Here is a 26,504-nt window from a genome sequence, read left to right on the forward strand (position 1 = left end):
GAGAGACAAGAGGGGAGAACTCACCTTGCAATGAGTTGAAGAGAAGGAAGAGGAGACGCCCTAAGGCGTGGAGGGACAGAAGAGGGCTGACAGCTCCTTTGCTTGGTTTTTTTACAAATCTTTCAAAATTAGGCGTTTTCTCCCCCACCACTCTCTTATAGATCATGTTATGTGAGTCCAACATCAACCAATAATAATAAATCATAACTTAAGTGACTTAAGTCATGGAAAAATACTGATTCACCTCTCCTACAACACATAGGAAAATATGCACTAAGGGTAAAAAGGTCAATCCTAATGAAACTAATAGAATAAAAGGCTTAAGTGTATGCAAGGGGTGGGCCCTAGGTGATGTCAACATCCCTTCACATCTAGGAAATCCAAATAGCGAAAATAAGTCCAATAACCACAAAAAAATAATAATAAAATAGTGGTCTGAATGATCCAACGGCAAGGATCACATCATGTTCTCCCCATTTGGGAAGAACTCGATTCCGTAGAGTAAACATCTGTAAGGCGCTAAAATAAACCCTTGTGAAGCCAGCGTAACTCTGTCTCATCAATCCAAGTGCAATCCGTCAACGGATGGTCCCTCCATCGAGCATGGTATCGTCGATGTGATCCGTAGCGGGTAGCTATCGTCCGCACATCAACAATGTCCTCAATCTGCTCATCGGTGGAAGTGCTCGCTCGAAATGGGAGGGTGTTGATGTCGTCTGATCGGTGCTCTTGTGGGTCTCCATGAAACTGGTACAGGTCGGCAATGTTGAAGACGGGAGAAGTCGCAACATCCCCAGGGATGTCCAATAAATAAGCATTGGGACCCAACCTCTTGAGGATTCTTTAAGGTCCATACTTCTTTCGCTTCAACTTGCCGTATGCTCCAATTGGGAAACACTCTCGTCGAAAGTACGTCATCACCCAATCACCTTGCTGAATATCTGCTCTCTGCGGTGTCTATTTGTTGCTGCCTTATATTTCTCAGTGCTCGCACGCAACCGCTACAACACCTCTTGTTGTACCTCTTTTATGTGCTGAGTGAAATCTTCAGTTTCAGCACTGCTATGTCCGGGGTATTGTATGGGGGTACATGTCAAGAAGGGGAGGAAGATGCCACGACTGATGTTACCGACTCCCACGACATGCCAGACACAGAGGATGCTACTGATGGTCCGGATGTTCTTGGTGATGAGGCTGACGCTGATGATCCAGTTGCTGAGCATACTGATTGCAGAGATTGCAAACACCGAGGCCATGTTGAGCATTGTGACTGATGATGCCGATTCTACAGTAGATGAGCATAGTGACAGTATTGACTCTACAGTCGATGCTTCGATAGAGATGATTGTGGAGGTTGAGACAGGGGATTTCAGTGCACATGGCAATCATCATGAGGTTTGTCAGTTTGACATCATAGAGCCACATGAGATACCAGTGAATGATGACCTTCTGGATGATCATCATGAGGCTGCAGGTGATGGCTTGCCACAGAGATACAGGTGAGGTGTATGGGGATACCGATGTTGTAGATGGTCACACTGTTACAGAGGAGGTTGTGGCAAACGTTATTCATGTGGATATGGTGATGCCTGTGGATTTTACATTTGACGCGGTCGAAATCTTTTATACAGTTACCACGATTGACCATTTACATTCTATGATTGGCCTCGGCCATGTTGCCACTTTTCTAGTCCGTCGCATATGATGGCCTATATCAGATGTGACTTCAACGACCTTCTACTCCTGTTACGAGAGTGGGTCATTTACATATTTGATCCAGGCGGACTAGAACTCGAGACGAGTTCTTTTCAATAAGGGGCGAGAGATTTTGATGATGAATGAATGAATTGAAAAGAAAGATTCTCCCCTATCCCTCTTCTTCCCATTCTTTTCTTATATTCTTCTTCTCTACCCCTACTTCTCTTTTTTCCCTCTTTCTTCTACTTCCCCTCCTCTGGGGTACATCACCTACAGAGGCCTCAACAATATAATCAGCCCTTTCAACTGGTTCAAAGTTGAAGTTGATACCATGGTTTTAAATTTCGGTTTCGGAACCCACCGAAATTGAAATTTCGACCGACCGAAATTTTGAAATTTTGTTCGAAATTCGACGAAATAAAAAAAAGCCATTTTTTTATCCTGCCTGAAATTTCGGCTGTGGTTTTAAATTTCGACCAAAATCTGAAATTTCAAGTTTCGGTCGTGACCAACACCGAAACAGTTAATACCTAAAACAATACTTTATTTCGCCGAAATTTCGAGAATTTCAGTTTCCTACAATTTCGGTTCGAAATTTTATGAAAAAAATATATTTTATTCATTATTTAATATTTCCCTGAAATTTAGGGCCTGGGATAAAAATGGCTTTCTTTATTTCGTCGGATTTCGAACGAAATTTTAATTTCGGTGGGGTCCGAAATCGGTACCGAAACCGAAATTTAAAACCATAAATACCACTATATAGTTAGAGGCACAGGAGTAGATCATTGATTTGGGTGTTGATTTGGATTTAGAATTGGTTTATTTGATCGTGATTTCGAAATATAAAAATTTTCCTCAGATAGGATTTTCAAGAACTCACCTTAAAGAAGGAATTGGTGAAGTGACAAATTGGGTGTTCCTTAGATCTAACCTTTAATTGCAAATTAGCTGAATTAGATATAATCGAGAGAATTAGAAGTGGCCCAAATAAAAACAAAATGTTGCTTAATTTTTTTTGTAGAAGAGTTCTTTCATGGAATGTTTTTCCCATGAAAAATATTGGCTGCCATTGCATTGTAGAGACATAAGAGGGGTGATTTCCTTACAAAAATCCTTAGAGCTTAATAATCTATAATCCTAATTAAATCTTACTTTATTAACAAATATAGTACTTTGTAAAGAAAACTGATCTCTATACAATTTTTATCAAGTTGTCAGTAACACCAATGTGAAGTGAGGAAATTTTAGGAAATTGTTCTGTGAGTAGCAGAAAAGGAAAGAATACTTGTGTCTATATGGGAAAGAAGAGTTGTGTGTGTATGGGAAATCATTTAAGTAATTACTTTTTTTTTTTTTTTGAAAAGTATTTCTAAGTGTTGCTGACATTTGAGATCAGAGCTTATAAAGTAGTAATTGCGTCTATATGGATTTAAATCATTTATCTATTTGATCTTCTATTATTTGTATTCATGTTTTCTTTAATGTGGTTTTGTCTTAATTAATAATACGCAATTATGAATCTTAGTAGACCCGAAATGATAAATATTATATATTCATTTATTGATAAATTTTGGTTTAAAATACACAAAATATGAATTTACCATTCTCATCAAAGGAAATATGGTTGCCTAAAATTTAGAGAAGGAAAGAACGATTTGCTAGTACGATACTTCTTAAGAACACAAACAACAGTATATCTTGGATGGCTACCCTTCTTCATAAAATGATAGATTTGCAGAGTTGTCTTTGTGTGGATCTTAGACAATAAATGCTTCTATACATTTCTAAAGAACTCTTTTGGAAACTCCCACCTGTCTGCAACTATCGATCTAAATACCTGCAATTTAAAAAAAAAACAAGACTAATAAATAGGTGAGATTTAAGGAGAATTAACATGTCAAGAGTCAATCTTTTTAAAGCTTCTAATACAGGATTGAATATACATGCACCAACTAACCTTAAAAAAGAAGAGAAGTGGAGAGTGGACAGGGGGGGCAACCTTGAAAAAGCTGATAAGATCAGGACAACACAAAAAACAGACTACATCCAAACTACATCCATATAGAGAAACCCGAGACAAGTCAAAGCATGATCATGAATGAGTAAAATGCCAAACAAGGAAAGGCTAACACAAAATCCCAATCCACTCAAGGGCCACTTTGGATAGATTGGGAATGGGTGATAGCTAATGGCCACATCAAGAAGCTGAAAATTGCATAGCGAACATTGGATTGACAATGGTGTAACCACCATCTACTACAAGGTTGTGACCACTCACATACTTGGATTCATCACTTCCCAAATAGAGGGCAGCATTAGCAATGTCTTCTGCTTTAAGATAGACCCCCTTCAGATTAGCAGGAACCTCCATTGCCTTGTCAAGCTCTTCACCTTTTTGCTCAAAGAATCTCTCAGTCAAAGGGGTTACCAAACCATAAGGAGAAACACAGTTTACTCTAACACCAAACCGCCCGAGCTCAACTGCCGTATTCTTCGTGAGCCCGACTACCGCGTGCTTCGAGCATGTATACGCATGACTACTGATCCCACCTAAGATCCCAGCAGCACTAGATGTACTGATTATGCTGCCACGATGAGCTGGGATCATGACCCGAGCGGCGTGCTTGATACCCAAGAAGACACCCGTTACATTCACATTAAGTACTCTTTCGAAATCTGGCTTCTCATTGTTAATAATGCTTTGCTTGGGTGGGTCTACGATGCCCGCATTGTTGAACATAATGTCGAGCTTCCCGTACTTGGTAATGACACTGTCGACAGCACTTCGGACGTTTTCTTCATCTGAGACATCACAGTGGATGAAGGAATCAGGGAAGCCGAGGTCTTTGCTAACTAATTGCCCCAAATCGTCTTGAACATCGGCTATTACAACTTTGGCACCATGCTGGTGGAACAATTTGGCCGTGAATTCACCAATGCCACTTGCTCCGCCAGTAATCAATGCCACCTTACCTTCTAGCCTATAGAACAAAGTCAATAGTGTTTGAGGAAAATAATCTGTTTAGAGAAGCTAGTAGCAATCCTAATAGGAAAATATGTAAGCATAAAAGAAGAGAATACATGGGATTAACACTTTGGTAAAAGCCAATAAGTGATTCTGCTAGAATAAAATAAAATTCTCATCTGAAGTATTCTACTCCTGTGTTATTTTATTAGAGCATATCTCTCTGTGGTCTGAAATGCATCAAACAAGACAAGTTTGTGAATTTTGCTTTGCAGGATTAAGAAAAAGCAATGCTGATATTATTTGCCCAAGACATTGATGTTGTGAAGGGCACATTGATGCTCGATGGAAGAATATTATCATTCCAGAATTAATTATGTAAAAATAAGAGAAAATATGTAAAAAATTACAAATTATATGGAAAATGATGACATTAACGTTTGGGAAGGATAATAAAATAGAAAATTTTCAAATAAAATTTGTGTAAGCAAAAAAAAATTATTTAATTACATAGTGTTTATTAGCGTATATGTCCTAAAAGCCAGCACGTTTATTTTTGGGAGAGTATATACGCGCCTCCCGGCATTACGCATGCGCCCCCATTATAACGTGATTTGACGTCAAAAGGCGTTAAAGTTGCCCACTTTTCACGTCAAATCACGTTATAAGGGGAGCGTGTGCGTAACGCAGGGGGAGTGAAAATATCATCTCCCTTATTTTATTTTATTTTTTTGAAAATTGACAAATATATTCATACCAGCAAAATTACAATGGGGACCAGTAGTCCCACTAGATTTACATAGTATGAATTGCCAGGGGCATTCTCCTTGGTTCAAAAGAAAAACCCAGTATCCCTTACATTACCCAACAGCCTCAATTTAATTAATTGAATCCAGCAAAAAGTGCCAAATTTGTGGGACCCCCAAGTCAAGATCGTGACCTGCCACGTCGCACTGATTTCTCCACTGCAATCAGCTGGCAAATTCGATTTTCAAAAATCCCACTCGAAGGCCCAGAGCTATTGTGCGCTCCTAACCGTGCACTACCCAACATCATCATCCGATCTCTGGTGGCCTCCACCAAACACCGACGGTTCCCTATTAAAAATATATCAAATTCTTCTACCATCTTTTCCAAGACCTACTTCCACTAACCCAAAAATCATCCAATCCAAAAGTATACTCCTAGCCCTAACCCTAAACCGTAACCGTAAAGACTATACTACTCCCCCACATCCTTCCCCAATCAACCGTAACCCTAACAACCCTAAAAATCCCCTCATCTTCCTCCTCCTTCAAACCTTAACCCTACAAGGTTCATTGCCGCTATCCATGACCTGCCTCGCCTCCATATCCAACCTCCTCATTTTCCCCTGAACCTGAACACCCTTTTCCTTACATCAGCTCCTTCCACAGCCTCCAACAACTCCCCCATCCATTTTCTCCATCAACCCTAACTAGATTCGGCCCTTTCACCATTAAATCTGTCATTCTCGAGCCCAGCTCTGGCCATTCCGCCCTTATTTTATTGACATTAATTTTTTAATAAATAGTTTATTTCATGACATCAATTAAGTATTTATCTTTGAATGCGTGTGATGTGCTTACTTTGTGACATATGTTCTTCCCTTGGAAGCAAAGTAGGAGTATCATGCCGATGGATTCACCGATCCTAAGGGATAGGGAGATATGATATTCCATCCCTTTGAAGACCTTAAAGGTTCTTTGTTAGGATTGAGACTAGAAATCTCTTCCTGTATACAACTAGCATTAGACCTGCGTCCATACACCGATTGGGATGGTTTGTCTCGGCCACGGGGGTAGTAGACCCTAAGTAGGCAGAATGGGTGTAGTGAATGGTTCACATTGAACGGGATCATTACAGAATATATTATGGAGAGGAATAATGATAAGGCTATTCTGCTCAAACATGACCCTATTATATGTCCTATGACCTGAGGGGTCATGTATTCTTTTTTTTCTATTGGTTTTGGCATTAAAGCTTTGGTTTTCACATTTCAGCACCTCTCCCAATTTTCTTATTTTCCATTTTCTTCTATTGGATTTGGGTTTTAATCTGCAAGACATGATAAGAAAGGTTTTGACATGCTTTAATCTCCAACAAACTGACTTTTTCTTCTCTCTATTCTAATCAACACCGTTGATATAATGTGCCGCCACCAAAGCATATAAATTGCTTTGGTCCAACCCTAAACCGAATAAGGATCCTATCGCTCAATCAAGTATAGATCAATGGTTAGTATTGTCGGATTTTCTGGCCCACCAATTCAACAGCCTAGATGAAATGCCTAATCTACAGTGGGCAACTGAGAAAAGAACTTCTCAATCAAGCTCTCTACACAAGAACAAAACTTCTCGAGTTTTGTGACTTTTGCTCATGCAATAATAAATTATCTAGGGAATTTCGCGGAAAGGCATTTCCCGGGTGACTTTTGCACGAGAGAACGGCCACCTCACATGAATTAAATGAATAAAACGTATCTACTGAAAATTGAGCCTGTGTGGCTGTTCTCTCGTGCAAAAGTCAGCCCCAAAATGCCTTTATGTGAAATTCCCTACAATATCTCATACATATATATATATATATATATATATATATATATGAGGAAACTGTTGGTGAGCTTATTGCATCAAGACATTTGCATGAATGAATTTACTGTGAACGTTGGGTAATGGAAAATATTTCATAAGATTTGCTTTGCTCCCTTACAACATCTTATATTTTGTTGCTTTCAAACAGAGGCCAATTTATGAGAAGCTTTTCTCTTTTAGCCGCCAATCTATTCAGCCGTTGGTCACCCATAGTGGGGTAGACCCCACACCTTTCTAACAATTATTTGCCTACATTCTTTCGATTCTCCACTTTCATTAACCATAAATTCATTTAATTAGATGTTTAGATTGACTGATTTATCCACCGAAAAAAAAAAAAGATTGACTAATTTCGTTGATTTTTAACCATTAGATGGATGTTCAAGATCAATCAATAGAAGGTGGGACCCACTATTTTAGCCATTAGTTGGATCTTAAGATTGACAAATTCCCCTTTTTAGCTATTTTGGCTTTCTGTTTTTTATCTTCTGGGGAAAATCAGAAGTTCATCTATGCCAACCTTGCCTTGCTTTATGTCAATCTAATTTATTTAATGTCGGTAAAGAGGATGAGATTGACCTTTGGAACCAACCTTGGCACCCCAAAGGTATCATCTCTTCCCTGTTTTTGAGATCTCGTACTACATCGTTCCTAGCCTCTGCAAATTCCCTCTCCCAAATCCTTAGAAGAGACGGATGGATCCCCTCTATGCATAAAGATTCCCTTAAAGAAGAATTCAAGTTACTCCAGCTTGCAATCACAAATGAGGATAATAAAAACTATCCAATCTGGAGCCCCTCTACTGGACCCCCTCTACTGATGGATCTTTTAGCACCAAAAGCGCCTGGAACTCTATTCGAGTCCACAACCCAAAACATCATTGGACTGATATTGTGTGGTTCAAAGGTCATGTTCCTAAATATGCTGTCACCTCATGGAAGGCCCTTCTTCACAAGATGAGCACCAAAGATCGAATCTTCAGTAGAGGCCCCCAATCTGATTCCTCTTGTGTTCTATGTAATTCAGTACCTGAATCAGTTAACCATTTGTTCTTTAAATGCGGGTATTCAACTTAGATATGGAGACAAGTATTATGGAGAGCTGGGCACCACAAATACCTGAAAAATTCCCTGATAGATGAAGCCAATTGGCTAAAAAAGAACTCTTGTGGGAACAATCAGTCCTCAATTGTGCATTAATTCTGTTTTTCCAATGCCATTTCCAAAATTTGGAGAGAAAGAAACTATCGAACCTTTGACGGTATAAGAAAGCACAAATCTCTCATCTTGAAAGAAATTCTCCTTGAAGCCAAACTCAAAATAAACTCTCTCAATATTACTGATACAGATACTACAGAAAACCAAAGAATAGCCTCCTTATTATGGTATAGATTGAATTCTCCCTCTCTTGATGAACTGAGTCAAAAATGGTGTTCCTGGATCCCTCCCTCTCTTGATGAACCGAAAATTAATGTGGATGCCTCTCTGGATGATGATGGAGGCGGAATCGGTGGGTTGATTCGTGATAACTCAGCTAAATGCATTTCTCTGTTCCCTCAAAATGTGGACAAAGAAGAAATTTTCGAGCTTGAACTTTATGCAATTGAAAAAGGTATTCATCTAGCTTCTACCCTTAATGCAAGAAACATTTGGGTAGAATCTGATTCCAAGTTTATGGTTGATATCCTAAACGTTTCCTCGGCGATCCCTTGGAGATAGGTTATGAGAATTAGAAGAATTAAAATAGCACTGTATGCTTTTCTTCATCACAAGATTTCCTACATCTGGAGGGAGGCAAACTCAGCGGCTGATTACCTCTCAAAGAGAAATTGCCCTATAAAAGGTTGGAATTTGCCTATCTTTGTTTTCCTCTGTTGTTACTTCTTATGTGTTTGTGTTGTCCTTGCGGGCCCCCCTTAACTCTTTTCTCCATTTTTAATATATCTGGTGGGGGTCATGCCTAATCCCAGCTTGCCAATAAATAAAAAGAAATAATCTAATTTATTTAAAACTCCAGCCACATGTTAGTTGTAATAAACAGATTCTTCATACTTATTTTTCAGTTATTGTATTGCCTAAAATCACAAATCTGCACTATTAGGCTATGTTCTCCTATATGAATTCTATTCTTTGGGAAATTTTGTCAAAGTCTCTAGATAACCAAAATAGTTAATCTCTTCTTTGCAGAGCATATTTTGGGTTATTTTATAAAGCTTTTTGGTAGCATTGTGCAATTAATTATTTATTTTGAATTTTTATTTTATTAAAATTTAGTGGACTCCTAGATTCACAGGTGCCCATGCAAAAAAAAGGGGGACAAAGGGCACCTCCTTTTTTTTTTATGGGTACAAAGGGCACCTTATTGGTCAAATGCGCACAGAAAATTATGATCGGAACTTTCTTAAATGGCATTTGACCAATGGGTGCGCCCTTCGCCTTGTTTGGATGATCCAAACCATTCATTTGTTGGGCCCTGATCAAGATAGAGTGTGTACAGAATATCTTCTCCATAAGATGATCCTAACCCTATAATATGAAGTGGTTTAAAATGGACTGTACAGATCGAAACCTCCACAGATTGGAGGCATAGAATCATCCTATGGAGAAGATTTCTTGGGCACACCCTATCTAGGTCAGGGCCCAACAAATGAATCATTTGGATCATCCAAAAAAAGGTGGGCACCACTGTTTTTTTTAGGGACTGCACGTGCATGCACGGCCGGCCACCATATAAATTCTCCTCAAACAAGATGATATTTTATACGGTGTAAGCCCATATAGTCTAGTATTATTCAAAAGGTACTGTACAGCTGATACCACAGGATGATCCAAACCGTCCATTTGATGGGCCACATGGTAAATCGGTTGTGCCCAAAAAAACATGTCCATTGGAAGAACCTAGCCCTCCAATCTAAAAACAAATTTTTTGGGCACAATCTTTTTCCTTGTGGCCCATCAAATGGACGGTTTGGATCATCCTATGGTGTAAGAGGTACCATATTTTTGAAAAATATTGGACGGTACGGGCTTACACCATATAAAAACTCGAAACAAGAATAACTTAAGTTTGGCAAAGAGGGGAAGAATACCTTCTCGGAACGCTAGAGAGAAGGGAGGTGCTTCCCATGGTTGAGGCAGTGTCACAACTGATAAACCTTTCCTTGGTAGGTACACAACTGATATGCTTTTGTCTACAAAAGATAATAGCCTTTTGTAGAAGAAGAAAAACCTACTCTTTTGAAGGATACGTTAAACATACTCTTTTACGTGAGTAATGCAAGCCGGTTTTATTAAAACCATGTGCATCACGAGAGGCACTTTTAAGGGCGGTGATAAATTCACCCCATTTAAAGATAAATTCAACCCCCCCCCCCCCCCCCCCCCGCGGCTCTTTCTCTTCAAGCCACAAACGGTAGCCATACCGCACTTTTAAAAAATCACATGTTTGCACGGCCACCTATCATATAATTTCTCGGTATATCATGTGGTTGTACCCATCTTTTCATATGAATCGTGTTTTTGGTCTCTTACCTTAGTTGTACGAGGAATGGAGTTAAGCGACAGAAGTATACAAGGAATCATATAAAGTATGTAGAAAATCACATGTATGCTCACTATCTCTCTCTTTTATTACTTCTCTTTTGCCGTACAATTACCATACTTTCCAGACTTCACGTGTTTTCACGGCCACCCATCATATAAATTCTCTCTTACTGTCACGCCCCGACCCCACTGTGTAGATATTGTCCGGTTCTGGGTCATCTACCCTCCCCGATTTTGTTTTCCAGCAGTACTGACCGGGCCAGACGGAGTCGGGCCCGCCCCTTGGAGATGCTGAAAACGCATCTACATAGGGAGAGGAGAAATCCACATATATAGTCCAATAATTTTTCCTCCCTTTCCGATGTGATATCTTTCAATCCCCCCCCCCCCCCTTAGGGCCCAGCGTCCTTCCTGGCACAACGTACTGGATGGGAGGTCCTGCTTTGATACCATTATGTCACGCCCCGACCCCACTGTGTAGATATTGTCATGTTCTGGGTCATCTGCCCTCCCCGGTTTTGTTTTCCAGCAGCACTGACCGTGCCCGACTCACTCCGCAGGGCCTGCCCCTTCGAGATGCTGAAAACACGTCTACATAGGGAGATGAGAAATCCACATATATATAGCCCAGTAACTTTTCCTCCCTTTCCGATGTGGGATCTTTCAGTTACTTGATGTGTTAATATTAGCTAGATGTCATTAATTTTTTTTCCTACCACCCTAATAATTTTGATTTTTAATTATACCGGCTCTCCATTTGCTGCCTATAAATACCGATTCTTGTGACACTTCCATTACAAAATACATTACTGCCCTTATATTCCTTCGTTTGATTTCCCAACCTTGAGATTGCTATGGATCTTATAACTGCAACCCCTTCTTTTGGTTCCATAGTCGATTCACTAGAAGATGGGAAGCCACAAATCAATCGCAACTCAAGCGTGTTTCACCCAAGCGTTTGGGGCGATCACTTCCTCTCCTACTCTCATGACCAAATTGTAAGGAGAGAGAGAGAGAGAGAGAGAGAGAGAGAGAGAGAGAGAGAGAGAGAGAGAGAGAGAGAGAGAGAGAGAGAGAGAGAGAGAGAGAGAGAGAGAGAGAGAGAGAGATTCAATTATTAACTTTCATTATGATTGTTATGGATAGCCAAAGTTGTGTGGCTCATGCCTCTTGATAGAACACATGATGATAGGAAATGCTATATATGTTCAATAGTTTATTTATTTATTTTTTTGGTATACTCACCTCTTTTTCCTTCTATTGTTTCTATTTATATTGTTTCGATTAGAAAAGAAGCAAAAAGGATCATGTTAGAAAATTTAGCAGAATATAAAATTGCAGGTTTATGTTTATAGTAGGGAAGTAAGAGAGGGAGAGAAAGGGAGAAAGAGATCATTTAAGTTGATTATATCCTTTCATAATTAACATATAGCTAATTTATTTGTGCTTCTAAATGGTACCATGTAGAAGTTAGATTTATGGACTAAGCGGGTTGAAGAGTTGAAGGAAGAAGTGAAGAGAATGCTAAGCATTTCAAAGGGTTCAAAGCAAGAAATCGATTTGATTGACGTGCTTCAACGTCTGGGAGTGGCATATCATTTTGAAAAGGAGATCAAAGAGGCACTACATCAAATATTTGAATCCCATACATATGCTGCTGACGATGAGCTATTTGTCGATGCTCTCCGATTTCGATTACTAAGACAACATGGGTTTAATGTGTCTTTTGGTAAATCCTTTTTCATTTCTACTCTCACTAGTTTTATCAATTGGAAATTATGCATATCATGACATGGCTGAATTTTATACAGATGTATTTAACAAGTTCAAAGACGAGCACGGAAGCTTCAATGCAGCCTTAATTAGTGATATGAGAGGCCTATTAAGCTTGTATGAAGTGGCACATCTCAGCACACAAGGAGAAGATGTATTAGATGAAGCCATTAGATTCACTAGATAACATCTGAAGTCTGGCATAAACAACCCCGATTGCGTGCTTCTTGCAACACAGATAGAACACGCCTTAGAACTACCCTTGTGTAGGAGTTTACCAAGGCTAGAGCATAGGTACTACATCTCGATATACCAACAAGAAAAGGAACGGAATGATTTGCTGCTAGAGCTTGCAATATTGGATTTCAATCTCTTACAATTGTTGCACCAAAGAGACTTAAAGGATCATACAATGTAAGTTTCTTTAACTATGTAAAGATTATTTTCAATAGGATTATTAAAATTTCCACTGTTGAGATCTGGAAAAAGCAATCAAGGCCGGTGGTGCTATATGTAAAATAGCTGATATGTAAAATAGATGAGTACTTTCATCTATTTTACATATAGCACCACCGGCTGAAATGCAAGAGAGACGTGACAAAGGGCTTTGTTACAATTGCAATGAAAAATTCGCTCCAGGTCACTGGTGTAAAAGACAACAGTTATTTCTCTTAGATGGAGGATCTGATAACGAGAAAGAAGAGGGAGATGAAGCACTTGAAGCATCTGAGGAATCAGAAGTGCCGGAGATTTCTATCCATGCTCTATCTGGACTGAGTCCACCGCAAACCATGCGGGTGTCTGGCCAAATCAAGAGACTAACTGTCTCCATCTTGATCGACTCTGGAAGTACCCATAATTTTTTGAATGCTCGCTTTGCGTCAAGATTAGGATATCAAGTGATAGAGCATCCAACATTTGAAGTGGCAGTTGCAGACGGTAAAAAGATAAAATGTCAAGGACGGTGCTCCAATGTACACCTGCAAATCCAACAATACACACTAAGCACAGACATGTATTTATTACCCATGAAAGGATCCGATGTAATTCTGGGTATCCAATGGCTTTGAATGTTGGGTCCTATTGTATGGGACTTCTCTAAGATGTCTATGAACTTTTCAATTGGCGATCGTGAATATTACATCATTGGGCAAACATCTGGAGTGACAAAATTGGCAAGTTTGAATAGCATTGAAAAGCTCTTATGCAGTCAGCAATCAGAGAGAGAGAGAGAGAGAGAGAGAGAGAGAGCATGGGCTCTGGGCTTGTCATGGGACTCATCCTTGCGACAACCTATCATTAGTACTACCTTGACAAAATTGGGTGTCTGCAGCTTGCTGTCCAGAAACGTAAATCATTAAACTAGGGCCCAAGGGTCTTATTTAGGATGGAAAATAACCTAGATCACTACTAAGGGATAAAGATATAAACCTACCATGGGAATAAGGGTCTAAATAGTCAAGAAAGAGGATTTTAAGGATGTTAACACTCTTACCCGACAAATGCAACAATACCTCGACCCCAAAGCTTGAAAGAGGCCAAAAGAGAGCGGTGGAGAAGCCCGGCGGCGTATTCTTCAAGTAGGGCAGCAGTTACCTCCAAGTAATAGACCAAGAAAGTGCAAGAAGAGAAATGAAAATGTTGAAAATAGAAGAACAAAGAGAAGACGATGATATAAGACAAGAAGAGAGAGGGTTGGAGGCCAAAATAGAGAAAAAGAGAGATCAAGAAAAGATGGCTAAGTAAGGAGATTAAAGGAATAGGGAGAAAATAAGGGCCGGGAGAGATCAGGAAAAGATGGCTAGGTAGGGAGGGGGAGAAAATAAGGGGCGAGAGCGAGATCAAGAAAAGAGAGAGATCAAGAAAAGATGGCTAGGTAGGGAGAGGGAGAGAGAACAAAAGAGGGTTAGAGGAGAAGAAGAGAGACAAGAGGGGAGAACTCACCTTGCAATGAGTTGAAGAGAAGGAAGAGGAGACGCCCTAAGGCGTGGAGGGACAGAAGAGGGCTGACAGCTCCTTTGCTTGGTTTTTTTACAAATCTTTCAAAATTAGGCGTTTTCTCCCCCACCACTCTCTTATAGATCATGTTATGTGAGTCCAACATCAACCAATAATAATAAATCATAACTTAAGTGACTTAAGTCAAGGAAAAATACTGATCCACCTCTCCTACAACACATAGGAAAATATGCACTAAGGGTAAAAGGGTCAATCCTAATGAAACTAATAGAATAAAAGGCTAAAGTGTATGCAAGGGGTGGGCCCTAGGTGATGTCAACATCCCTTCACATCTAGGAAATCCAAATAGCGAAAATAAGTCCAATAACCACAAAAAAATAATAATAAAATAGTGGTCTGAATGATCCAATGGCAAGGATCACATCATGTTCTCCCCATTTGGGAAGAACTCGATTCCGTAGAGTAAACATCTGTAAGGCGCTAAAATAAACCCTTGTGAAGCCAGCGTAACTCTGTCTCATCAATCCAAGTGCAATCCGTCAACGGATGGTCCCTCCATCGAGCATGGTATCGTCGATGTGATCCGTAGCGGGTAGCTATCGTCCGCACATCAACAATGTCCTCAATCTGCTCATCGGTGGAAGTGCTTGCTCGAAATGGGAGGGTGTTGATGTCGTCTGATCGGTGCTCTTGTGGGTCTCCATGAAACTGGTACAGGTCGGCAATGTTGAAGACGGGAGAAGTCGTCCAATAAATAAGCATTGGGACCCAACCTCTTGAGGATTCTTTAAGGTCCATACTTCTTTCGCTTCAACTTGCCGTATGCTCCAATTGGGAAACACTCTCGTCGAAAGTACATCATCACCCAATCACCTTGCTGAATATCTGCTCTCTGCGGTGTCTATTTGTTGCTGCCTTATATTTCTCAGTGCTCGCACGCAACCGCTACAACACCTCTTGTTGTACCTCTTTTATGTGCTGAGTGAAATCTTCGGTTTCAGCACTGCTATGTCCGGGGTATTGTATGGGGGTACATGTCAAGAAGGGGAGGAAGATGCCGCGACTGATGTTACCGACTCCCATGACATGCCAGACACAGAGGATGCTACTGATGGTCCGGATGTTCTTGGTGATGAGGCTGACGCTGATGATCCAGTTGCTGAGCATACTGAGCCTAAGCCTATTGCAGAGATTGCAAACACCGAGGCCATGTTGAGCATTGTGACTGATGATGCCGATTCTACAGTAGATGAGCATAGTGACAGTATTGACTCTACAGTCGATGCTCCGATAGAGATGATTGTGGAGGTTGAGACAGGGGATTTCAGTGCACATGGCAATCATCATGAGGTTTGTCAGTTTGACATCATAGAGCCACATGAGATACCAGTGAATGATGACCTTCTGGATGATCATCATGAGGCTGCAGGTGATGGCTTGCCACAGAGATACAGGTGAGGTGTATGGGGATACCGATGTTGTAGATGGTCACACTGTTACAGAGGAGGTTGTGGCAAACGTTATTCATGTGGATATGGTGATGCCTGTGGATTTTACATTTGACGCGGTCGAAATCTTTTATGCAGTTACCACCGTCGCATATGATGGCCTATATCAGATGTGACTTCAACGACCTTCTACTCCTGTTACGTGAGTGGGTCATTTACATATTTGATCCAGGCGGACTAGAACTCGAGACGAGTTCTTTTCAATAAGGGGCGAGAGATTTTGATGATGAATGAATGAATTGAAAACAAAGATTCTCCCCTATCCCTCTTCTTCCCATTCTTTTCTTATATTCTTCTTCTCTACCCCTACTTCTCTTTTTTCCCTCTTTCTTCTACTTCCCCTCCTCTGGGGTACATCACCTACAGAGGCCTCAACAATATAATCAGCCCTTTCAACTGGTTCAAAGTTGAAGTTGATACCATGGTTTTAAATTTCGGTTTCGGAACCCACCGAAATTGAAATTTCGGCCGACCGAAATTTTGAAATTTTGTTCGAAATTCGACGAAATAAAAAAAAGCCATTTTTTTATCCTGCCTGAAATTTCGGCTGTGGTTTTAAATTTCGACCAAAATCTGAAATTTCAGGTTTCGGTCGTGACCAACACCGAAACAGTTAATACCTAAAACAATACTTTATTTCGCCGAAATTTCGAGAATTTCAGTTTCCTACAATTTCGGTTCGAAATTTTATGAAAAAAATATATTTTATTCATTATTTAATATTTCCTTGAAATTTAGGGCCTGGGATAAAAAATGGCTTTCTTTATTTCGTCGGATTTCGAACGAAATTTTAATTTCGGTGGGGTCCGAAATCGGTACCGAAACCGAAATTTAAAACCATAAATACCACTATATAGTTAGAGGCACGGGAGTAGATCATTGATTTGGGTGTTGATTTGGATTTAGAATTGGTTTATTTGATCGTGATTTCGAAATATAAAAATTTTCCTCAGATAGGATTTTCAAGAACTCACCTTAAAGAAGGAATTGGTGAAGTGACAAATTGGGTGTTCCTTAGATCTAACCTTTAATTGAAAATTAGCTGAATTAGATATAATCGAGAGAATTAGAAGTGGCCCAAATAAAAACAAAATGTTGCTTAATTTTTTTTGTAGAAGAGTTCTTTCATGGAATGTTTTTCCCATGAAAAATATTGGCTGCCATTGCATTGTAGAGACATAAGAGGGGTGATTTCCTTACAAAAATCCTTAGAGCTTAATAATTTATAATCCTAATTAAATCTTACTTTATTAACAAATATAGTACTTTGTAAAGAAAACTGATCTCTATACAATTTTTATCAAGTTGTCATTAACACCAATGTGAAGTGAGGAAATTTTAGGAAATTGTTCTGTGAGTAGCAGAAAAGGAAAGAATACTTGTGTCTATATGGGAAAGAAGAGTTGTGTGTGTATGGGAAATCATTTAAGTAATTACTTTTTTTTTTTTTTTGAAAAGTATTTCTAAGTGTTGCTGACATTTGAGATCAGAGCTTATAAAGTAGTAATTGCGTCTATATGGATTTAAATCATTTATCTATTTGATCTTCTATTATTTGTATTCATGTTTTCTTTAATGTGGTTTTGTCTTAATTAATAATACGCAATTATGAATCTTAGTAGACCGGAAATGATAAATATTATATATTCATTTATTGATAAATTTTGGTTTAAAATACACAAAATATGAATTTACCATTCTCATCAAAGGAAATATGGTTGCCTAAAATTTAGAGAAGGAAAGAACGATTTGCTAGTACGATACTTCTTAAGAACACAAACAACAGTCTATCTTGGATTGCTACCCTTCTTCATAAAATGATAGATTTGCAGAGTTGTCTTTGTGTGGATCTTAGACAATAAATGCTTCTATACATTTCTAAAGAACTCTTTTGGAAACTCCCACCTGTCTGCAACTATCGATCTAAATACCTGCAATTTAAAAAAAAAACAAGACTCATAAATAGGTGAGATTTAAGGAGAATTAACATGTCAAGAGTCAATCTTTTTAAAGCTTCTAATACAGGATTGAATATACATGCACCAACTAACCTTAAAAAAGAAGAGAAGTGGAGAGTGGACAGGGGGGGCAACCTTGAAAAAGCTGATAAGATCAGGACAACACAAAAAACAGACTACATCCAAACTAACATCCATATAGAGAAACCCGAGACAAGTCAAAGCATGATCATGAATGAGTAAAATGCCAAACAAGGAAAGGCTAACACAAAATCCCAATCCACTCAAGGGCCACTTTGGATAGATTGGGAATGGGTGATAGCTAATGGCCACATCAAGAAGCTGAAAATTGCATAGCGAACATTGGATTGACAATGGTGTAACCACCATCTACTACAAGGTTGTGACCACTCACATACTTGGATTCATCACTTCCCAAATAGAGGGCAGCATTAGCAATGTCTTCTGCTTTAAGATAGACCCCCTTCAGATTAGCAGGAACCTCCATTGCCTTGTCAAGCTCTTCACCTTTTTGCTCAAAGAATCTCTCAGTCAAAGGGGTTACCAAACCATAAGGAGAAACACAGTTTACTCTAACACCAAACCGCCCGAGCTCAACTGCCGTATTCTTCGTGAGCCCGACTACCGCGTGCTTCGAGCATGAATACGCATGACTACTGATCCCACCTAAGATCCCAGCAGCACTAGATGTACTGATTATGCTGCCACGATGAGCTGGGATCATGACCCGAGCGGCGTGCTTGATACCCAAGAAGACACCCGTTACATTCACATTAAGTACTCTTTCGAAATCTGGCTTCTCATTGTTAATAATGCTTTGCTTGGGTGGGTCTACGATGCCCGCATTGTTGAACATAATGTCGAGCTTCCCGTACTTGGTAATGACACTGTCGACAGCACTTCGGACGTTTTCTTCATCTGAGACATCACAGTGGATGAAGGAATCAGGGAAGCCGAGGTCTTTGCTAACTAATTGCCCCAAATCGTCTTGAACATCGGCTATTACAACTTTGGCACCATGCTGGTGGAACAATTTGGCCGTGAATTCACCAATGCCACTTGCTCCGCCAGTAATCAATGCCACCTTACCTTCTAGCCTATAGAACAAAGTCAATAGTGTTTGAGGAAAATAATCTGTTTAGAGAAGCTAGTAGCAATCCTAATAGGAAAATATGTAAGCATAAAAGAAGAGAATACATGGGATTAACACTTTGGTAAAAGCCAATAAGTGATTCTGCTAGAATAAAATAAAATTCTCATCTGAAGTATTCTACTCCTGTGTTATTTTATTAGAGCATATCTCTCTGTGGTCTGAAATGCATCAAACAAGACAAGTTTGTGAAATTTTGCTTTGCAGGATTAAGAAAAAGCAATGCTGATATTATTTGCGCGCCCAAGACATTGATGTTGTGAAGGGCACATTGATGCTCGATGGAAGAATATTATCATTCCAGAATTAATTATGTAAAAATAAGAGAAAATATGTAAAAAATTACGAATTATATGGAAAATGATGACATTAACGTTTGGGAAGGATAATAAAATAGAAAATTTTCAAATATAATTTGTGTAAGCAAAAAAAAATTATTTAATTACATAGTGTTTATTAGCGTATATGTCCTAAAAGCCAGCACGTTTATTTTAGGGAGAGTATATACGCGCCTCCCGGCATTATGCATGCGCCCCCATTATAACGTGATTTGACGTCAAAAGGCGTTAAAGTTGCCCACTTTTCACGTCAAATCACGTTATAAGGGGAGCGTGTGCGTAACGCAAGGGGAGTGAAAATATCATCTCCCTTATTTTATTTTATTTTTTTGAAAATTGACAAATATATTCATACCAGCAAAATTACAATGGGGACCAGTAGTCCCACTAGATTTACATAGTATGAATTGCCAGGGGCATTCTCCTTGGTTCAAAAGAAAAACCCAGTATCCCTTACATTACCCAACAACCTCAATTTAATTAATTGAATCCAGCAAAAAGTGCCAAATTTGTGGGACCCCCAAGTCAAGATCGTGACCTGCCACGTCGCACTGATTTCTCCACTGCAATCAGCTGGCAAATTCGATTTTCAAAAATCCCACTCGAAGGCCCAGAGCTATTGTGCGCCCCTAACCGTGCACTACCCAACATCATCATCCGATCTCTGGTGGCCTCCACCAAACACCGACGGTTCCCCATTAAAAATATATCAAATTCTTCTACCATCTTTTCCAAGACCTACTTCCACTAACCCAAAAATCATCCAATCCAAAAGTATACTCCTAGCCCTAACCATAAACTGTAACCGTAAAGACTATACTACTCCCCCACGTCCTTCCCCAATCAACCGTAACCCTAACAACCCTAAAAATCCCCTCATCTTCCTCCTCCTTCAAACCTTAACCCTACAAGGTTCATTGCCGCTATGCATGACCTCCCTCGCCTCCATATCCAACTTCCTCATTTTCCCCTGAACCTGAACACCCTTTTCCTTACATCAGCTCTTTCCACAGCCTCCAACAACTCCCCCATCCATTTTCTCCATCAACCCTAACTAGATTCGGCCATTTCACCATTAAATCTGGCCTTCTCGAGCCCAGCTCTGGCCATTCCGCCCTTATTTTATTGACATTAATTTTTTAATAAATAGTTTATTTCATGACATCAATTAAGTATTTATCTTTGAATGCGTGTGATGTGCTTACTTTGTGACATATGTTCTTCCCTTGGAAGCAAAGTAGGAGTATCATGCCGATGGATTCACCGATCCTAAGGGATAGGGAGATTTGATATTCCATCCCTTTGAAGACCTTAAAGGTTCTTTGTTAGGATTGAGACTAGAAATCTCTTCCTGTATACAACTAGCATTAGACCTGCATCCATACACCGATTGGGATGGTTTGTCTCGGCCACGGGGGTAGTAGACCCTAAGTAGGCAGAATGGGTGTAGTGAATGGTTCACATTGAACGGGATCATTACAGAATATATTATGGAGAAGAATAATGATAAGGCTATTCTGCTCAAACATGACCCTATTATATGTCCTATGACCTGAGGGGTCATGTATTCTTTTTTTTCTATTGGTTTTGGCATTAAAGCTTTGGTTTTCACATTTCAGCACCTCTCCCAATTTTCTTATTTTCCATTTTCTTCTATTGGATTTGGGTTTTAATCTGCAAGACATGATAAGAAAGGTTTTGACATGCTTTAATCTCCAACAAACTGACTTTTTCTTCTCTCTATTCTAATCAACACCGTTGATATAATGTGCCACCACCAAAGCATATAAATTGCTTTGGTCCAACCCTAAACCGAATAAGGATCCTATCGCTCAATCAAGTATAGATCAATGGTTAGTATTGTCGGATTTTCTGGCCCACCAATTCAACAGCCTAGATGAAATGCCTAATCTACAGTGGGCAACTGAGAAAAGAACTTCTCAATCAAGCTCTCTACACAAGAACAAAACTTCTCGAGTTTTGTGACTTTTGCTCATGCAATAATAAATTATCTAGGGAATTTCGCGGAAAGGCATTTCCCGGGTGACTTTTGCACGAGAGAACGGCCACCTCACATGAATTAAATGAATAAAACGTATCTACTGAAAATTGAGCCTGTGTGGCTGTTCTCTCGTGCAAAAGTCAGCCCCAAAATGCCTTTATGTGAAATTCCCTACAATATCCCATACATATATATATATATATATATATATATGACGAAACTGTTGGTGAGCTTATTGCATCAAGACATTTGCATGAATGAATTTACTGTGAACGTTGGGTAATGGAAAATATTTCATAAGATTTGCTTTGCTCCCTTACAACATCTTATATTTTGTTGCTTTCAAACAGAGGCCAATTTATGAGAAGCTTTTCTCTTTTAGCCGCTAATCTATTCAGCCGTTGGTCACCCATAGTGGGGTAGACCCCACACCTTTCTAACAATTATTTGCCTACATTCTTTCGATTCTCCACTTTCATTAACCATAAATTCATTTAATTAGATGTTTAGATTGACTGATTTATCCACCGAAAAAAAAAAAAGATTGACTAATTTCGTTGATTTTTAACCATTAGATGGATGTTCAAGATCAATCAATAGAAGGTGGGACCCACTATTTTAGCCATTAGTTGGATCTTAAGATTGACAAATTTCCCTTTTTAGCTATTTTGGCTTTTTGTTTTTTATCTTCTGGGGAAAATCAGAAGTTCATCTATGCCAACCTTGCCTTGCTTTATGTCAATCTAATTTATTTAATGTCAGTAAAGAGGATGAGATTGACCTTTGGAACCAACCTTGGCACCCCAAAGGTATCATCTCTTCCCTGTTTTTGAGATCTCGTACTACATCGTTCCTAGCCTCTGCAAATTCCCTCTCCCAAATCCTTAGAAGAGACGGATGGATCCCCTCTATGCATAAAGATTCCCTTAAAGAAGAATTCAAGTTACTCCAGCTTGCAATCACAAATGAGGATAATAAAAACTATCCAATCTGGAGCCCCTCTATTGATGGATCTTTTAGCACCAAAAGCGCCTGGAACTCTATTCAAGTCCACAACCCAAAACATCATTGGACTGATATTGTGTGGTTCAAAGGTCATGTTCCTAAATATGCTGTCACATCATGGAAGGCCCTTCTTCACAAGATGAGCACCAAAGATCGAATCTTCAGTAGAGGCCCCCAATCTGATTCCTCTTGTGTTCTATGTAATTCAGTACCTGAATCAGTTAACCATTTGTTCTTTAAATGCGGGTATTCAACTTAGATATGGAGACAAGTATTATGGAGAGCTGGGCACCACAAATACCTGAAAAATTCCCTGATAGATGAAGCCAATTGGCTAAAAAAGAACTCTTGTGGGAACAATCAGTCCTCAATTGTGCTTTAATTCTGTTTTTCCAATGCCATTTCCAAAATTTGGAGAGAAAGAAACTATCGAACCTTTGACGGTATAAGAAAGCACAAATCTCTCATCTTGAAAGAAATTCTCCTTAAAGCCAAACTCAAAATAAACTCTCTCAATATTACTGATACAGATACTACAGAAAACCAAAGAATAGCCTCCTTATTATGGTATAGATTGAATTCTCCCTCTCTTGATGAACGGAGTCAAAAATGGTGTTCCTGGATCCCTCCCTCTCTTGATGAACCGAAAATTAATGTGGATGCCTCTCTGGATGATGATGGAGGCGGAATCGGTGGGTTGATTCGTGATAACTCAGCTAAATGCATTTCTCTGTTCTCTCAAAATGTGGACAAAGAAGAAATTTTCGAGCTTAAACTTTATGCAATTGAAAAAGGTATTCATCTAGCTTCTACCCTTAATGCAAGAAACATTTGGGTAGAATCTGATTCCTAGTTTATGGTTGATATCCTAAACGTTTCCTCGGCGATCCCTTGGAGATAGGTTATGAGAATTAGAAGAATTAAAATAGCACTGTATGCTTTTCTTCATCACAAGATTTCCTACATCTGGAGGGAGGCAAACTCAGCGGCTGATTACCTCTCAAAGAGAAATTGCCCTATAAAAGGTTGGAATTTGCCTATCTTTGTTTTCCTCTGTTGTTACTTCTTATGTGTTTGTGCTGTCCTTGCGGGCCCCCCTTAACTCTTTTCTCCATTTTTAATATATCTGGTGGGGGTCATGCCTAATCTCAGCTTGCCAATAAAAAAAATAATAATAATCTAATTTATTTAAAACTCCAGCCACATGTTAGTTGTAATAAACAGATTCTTCATACTTATTTTTCAGTTATTGTATTGCCTAAAATCACAAATCTACACTATTAGGCTATTTTCTTCTATATGAATTATATTCTTTGGGAAATTTTGTCAAAGTCTCTAGATAACCAAAATAGTTAATCTCTTCTTTGCAGAGCATATTTTGGGTTATTTTATAAAGCTTTTTGGTAGCATTGTGCAATTAATTATTTATTTTGAATTTTTATTTTATTAAAATTTAGTGGACTCCTAGATTCACAGGTGCCCATGCAAAAAAAAAAGGGGGACAAAGGGCACCTCCTTTTTTTTTTATGGGTACAAAGGGCACCTTATTGGTCAAATGCGCACAGAAAATTATGATCAGAACTTTCTTAAATGGCATTTGACCAATGGGTGCGCCCTTCGCCTTGTTTGGATGATCCAAACCATTCATTTGTTGGGCCCTGATCAAGATAGAGTGTGTACAGAATATCTTCTCCATAAGATGATCCTAACCCTATAATATGAAGTGGTTTAAAATGGACTGTACAGATCGAAACCTCCACAGATTGGAGGCATAGAATCATCCTATGGAGAAGATTTCTTGGGCACACCCTATCTAGGTCAGGGCCCAACAAATGAATCATTTGGATCATCCAAAAAAAGGTGGGCACCACTGTTTTTTTTAGGGACTGCACGTGCATGCACGGCCGGCCACCATATAAATTCTCCTCAAACAAGATGATATTTTATACGGTGTAAGCCCGTATAGTCTAGTATTATTCAAAAGGTACTGTACAGCTGATACCATAGGATGATCCAAACCGTCCATTTGATGGGCCACATGGTAAATAGGTTGTGCCCAAAAAAAATGTCCATCGGAAGATCCTAGCCCTCCAATCTAAAAACAATTTTTTGGGCACAATCTTTTTCCTTGAGGCCCATCAAATGGACGGTTTGGATCATCCTATGGTGTAAGAGGTACCATATTTTTGAAAAATATTGGACGGTACGGGCTTACACCATATAAAAACTCGAAACAAGAATAACTTAAGTTTGGCAAAGAGGGGAAGAATACCTTCTCGGAACGCTAGAGAGAAGGGAGGTGCTTCCCATGGTTGAGGCAGTGTCACAACTGATAAACCTTTCCTTGGTAGGTACACAACTGATATGCTTTTGTCTACAGAAGATAATAGCCTTTTATAGAAGAAGAAAAACCTACTCTTTTGAAGGATACGTAAAACATACTCTTTTACGTGAGTAATGCAAGCCGGTTTTATTAAAAGGAAAATTTGTTAGGAAAATGCAAAGATTTCATGATATTGTGAAGTAAGGGTAGAGTTGCAGAATTTGTAAAAGAGGGGTTGTCAGGTTTTTAAAAGACGAAAATACCCTTCTTTAGTTTTACTTTTAACCCATTAGTTTTTACTTTTAACCCATTAGTTTTTACTTTTAACCCTTATTTTTACATTTTAACCTTCTCTCTGTTTCTCTCTTCCCAAACGACTCGCCGGAGAAACTCGCCGTCGACCTCGTCTCCGACGTCGCTCCCGACGGCCGTTGTACTCGCCGGAAGCAGGAGACCCATAAACTTTCACCGTTTGTCACTTTTCCCATTCTCTCTTCCCAAACGACGGTTTATCTCGCCGGAGAAACTCGCCGTCGACCTCGTACGTCTCTCCCGAAGCCCGTTCTACTCGCCGGAACCACGACATAGTCGGCGGAAACCACCCCCTCTCGCCGGAATTCAGTTTTCTCCTCTACACGAAGGTAATTTTCAAATATTTCTTCTAGGGTTTAGTTTATTTTGGGTTTTTTTTAGGGGTTGGATCTCACACACTTCTAACAATGTATGTTGCTCTACATTGCTCTCTGAAGCTCTTTTAAGTGCCTCTTGACTAGTGTGTGAAACGGATATGCATTAGTATGTAATTTTTAAGGCTTTGAAATGGTTTCGAAGGGGTTTCATTTGGAGGGTTTTGGAATTTTGAGGGTTTCAATGGGCTGGAACTATTAATTGTTAGGAACAAAATATTTTGATATAGGGTTTGTAGGTTTTCAATGGTTGGGCATTGATTTTTGGTTTGAAAGGGTTTGATTTAGGGCTTTAAATGGTTTCAATGATCTCATTTAGGGTTTCAATGGGTTTGAATGGTTTAGGGTTTGATGTAGGATTTTTCAATGCTTTAATTTAGGGTTTCAATGGTTTCAGTGGTTTAAATGGGTTAATTTAGGGTTTGGTTTCAATGGTTTCAATGGTTTGAAAGGGTTTCATTTAGGGTTTCAAACAGCATTTTGGGATTGAAAGAGTTTCATTATTTTCATTTTGGGTTTCAAAGTATTTCAATGGTTTAGGGTAAAATTTAGGGTTGATTTAGGATTTCAATAGTTGTCAATGGTTTGAGTAAGGGTTTTAGTTGGGGTTTCAATTCTTTCATTTAGGGTTTCAATGCTTGCAATGGTTTAAGGGGTTTCAGTTAGGATTTCAATGGGTTTCAATGGTTTCATTTAGGTTTTCAATGGTTTCGGCATATTTCATGTTGGATTTCACTCTAGTTCATAGGGTTTCATTTAAGGTTTGAAAAGGTTTCAATGGTTTATGGTTGCATTTATGGTTTCATTTATGCTCTGTATGGTTGCCGGGTTATTTTTGTTCCTGGGAGTTATGTGGGAGAAAAAAATACCCTGGGAGATAGGTCGGAAAAAAAAGTCGTAGAAGTATCCTGGTAAAATAAAAATCCCATGTTTGGTTATGTGGGAGAAAAAAATAGCCTGA

General features: G+C 39.2%; 2 protein-coding genes and 1 pseudogene across 2 annotated transcripts; 1 reads left to right on the top strand and 2 right to left on the bottom strand.

Moving 5' to 3' along the window:
- Positions 1–3,226: 3,226 nt before the first annotated feature.
- Positions 3,227–10,461, bottom strand: LOC143851769 (secoisolariciresinol dehydrogenase-like). The gene is made up of 3 exons (XM_077361254.1): positions 10,367–10,461; positions 3,659–4,682; positions 3,227–3,538 (listed from the first exon to the last, which is right to left on the bottom strand). Exons 1-2 carry the CDS (start codon positions 10,402–10,404, stop codon positions 3,899–3,901), a joined length of 822 nt encoding a protein of 273 aa, XP_077217369.1. The 5' UTR covers positions 10,405–10,461; the 3' UTR covers positions 3,227–3,538; positions 3,659–3,898.
- A 1,179-nt stretch (positions 10,462–11,640) lies between these two features.
- Positions 11,641–13,011, top strand: LOC143850574 ((-)-germacrene D synthase-like; annotated as a pseudogene).
- Positions 13,012–17,690: 4,679 nt separating this feature from the next.
- On the bottom strand, positions 17,691–24,920 carry LOC143851957 (secoisolariciresinol dehydrogenase-like). The gene is made up of 3 exons (XM_077361471.1): positions 24,807–24,920; positions 18,112–19,136; positions 17,691–17,991 (listed from the first exon to the last, which is right to left on the bottom strand). The coding sequence occupies exons 1-2, from the start codon at positions 24,842–24,844 to the stop codon at positions 18,353–18,355; spliced, it is 822 nt and encodes a 273-aa protein (XP_077217586.1). The 5' UTR covers positions 24,845–24,920; the 3' UTR covers positions 17,691–17,991; positions 18,112–18,352.
- Between the last annotated feature and the right edge of the window lie 1,584 nt (positions 24,921–26,504).

This window comes from Tasmannia lanceolata, unplaced genomic scaffold (assembly GCF_043159265.1).
Source record: "Tasmannia lanceolata isolate RefF3 unplaced genomic scaffold, GAP_Taslan_0.1 ptg000018l, whole genome shotgun sequence".
In the NCBI taxonomy this organism is placed as follows: Eukaryota; Viridiplantae; Streptophyta; class Magnoliopsida; order Canellales; family Winteraceae; genus Tasmannia; species Tasmannia lanceolata.

Excerpts from the sequence above, each read along its gene's own strand:
- LOC143851769 (XM_077361254.1), bottom strand. The coding sequence starts at position 10,404 with ATGGGAAGCACCTCCCTTCTCTCTAGCGTTCCGAGAAG. Across the intron at positions 4,683-10,366 it reads CTCTCTAGCGTTCCGAGAAG|GCTAGAAGGTAAGGTGGCAT; the intron begins GTATTCTTCCCC and ends TTTGTTCTATAG.
- LOC143851957 (XM_077361471.1), bottom strand. The coding sequence starts at position 24,844 with ATGGGAAGCACCTCCCTTCTCTCTAGCGTTCCGAGAAG. Across the intron at positions 19,137-24,806 it reads CTCTCTAGCGTTCCGAGAAG|GCTAGAAGGTAAGGTGGCAT; the intron begins GTATTCTTCCCC and ends TTTGTTCTATAG.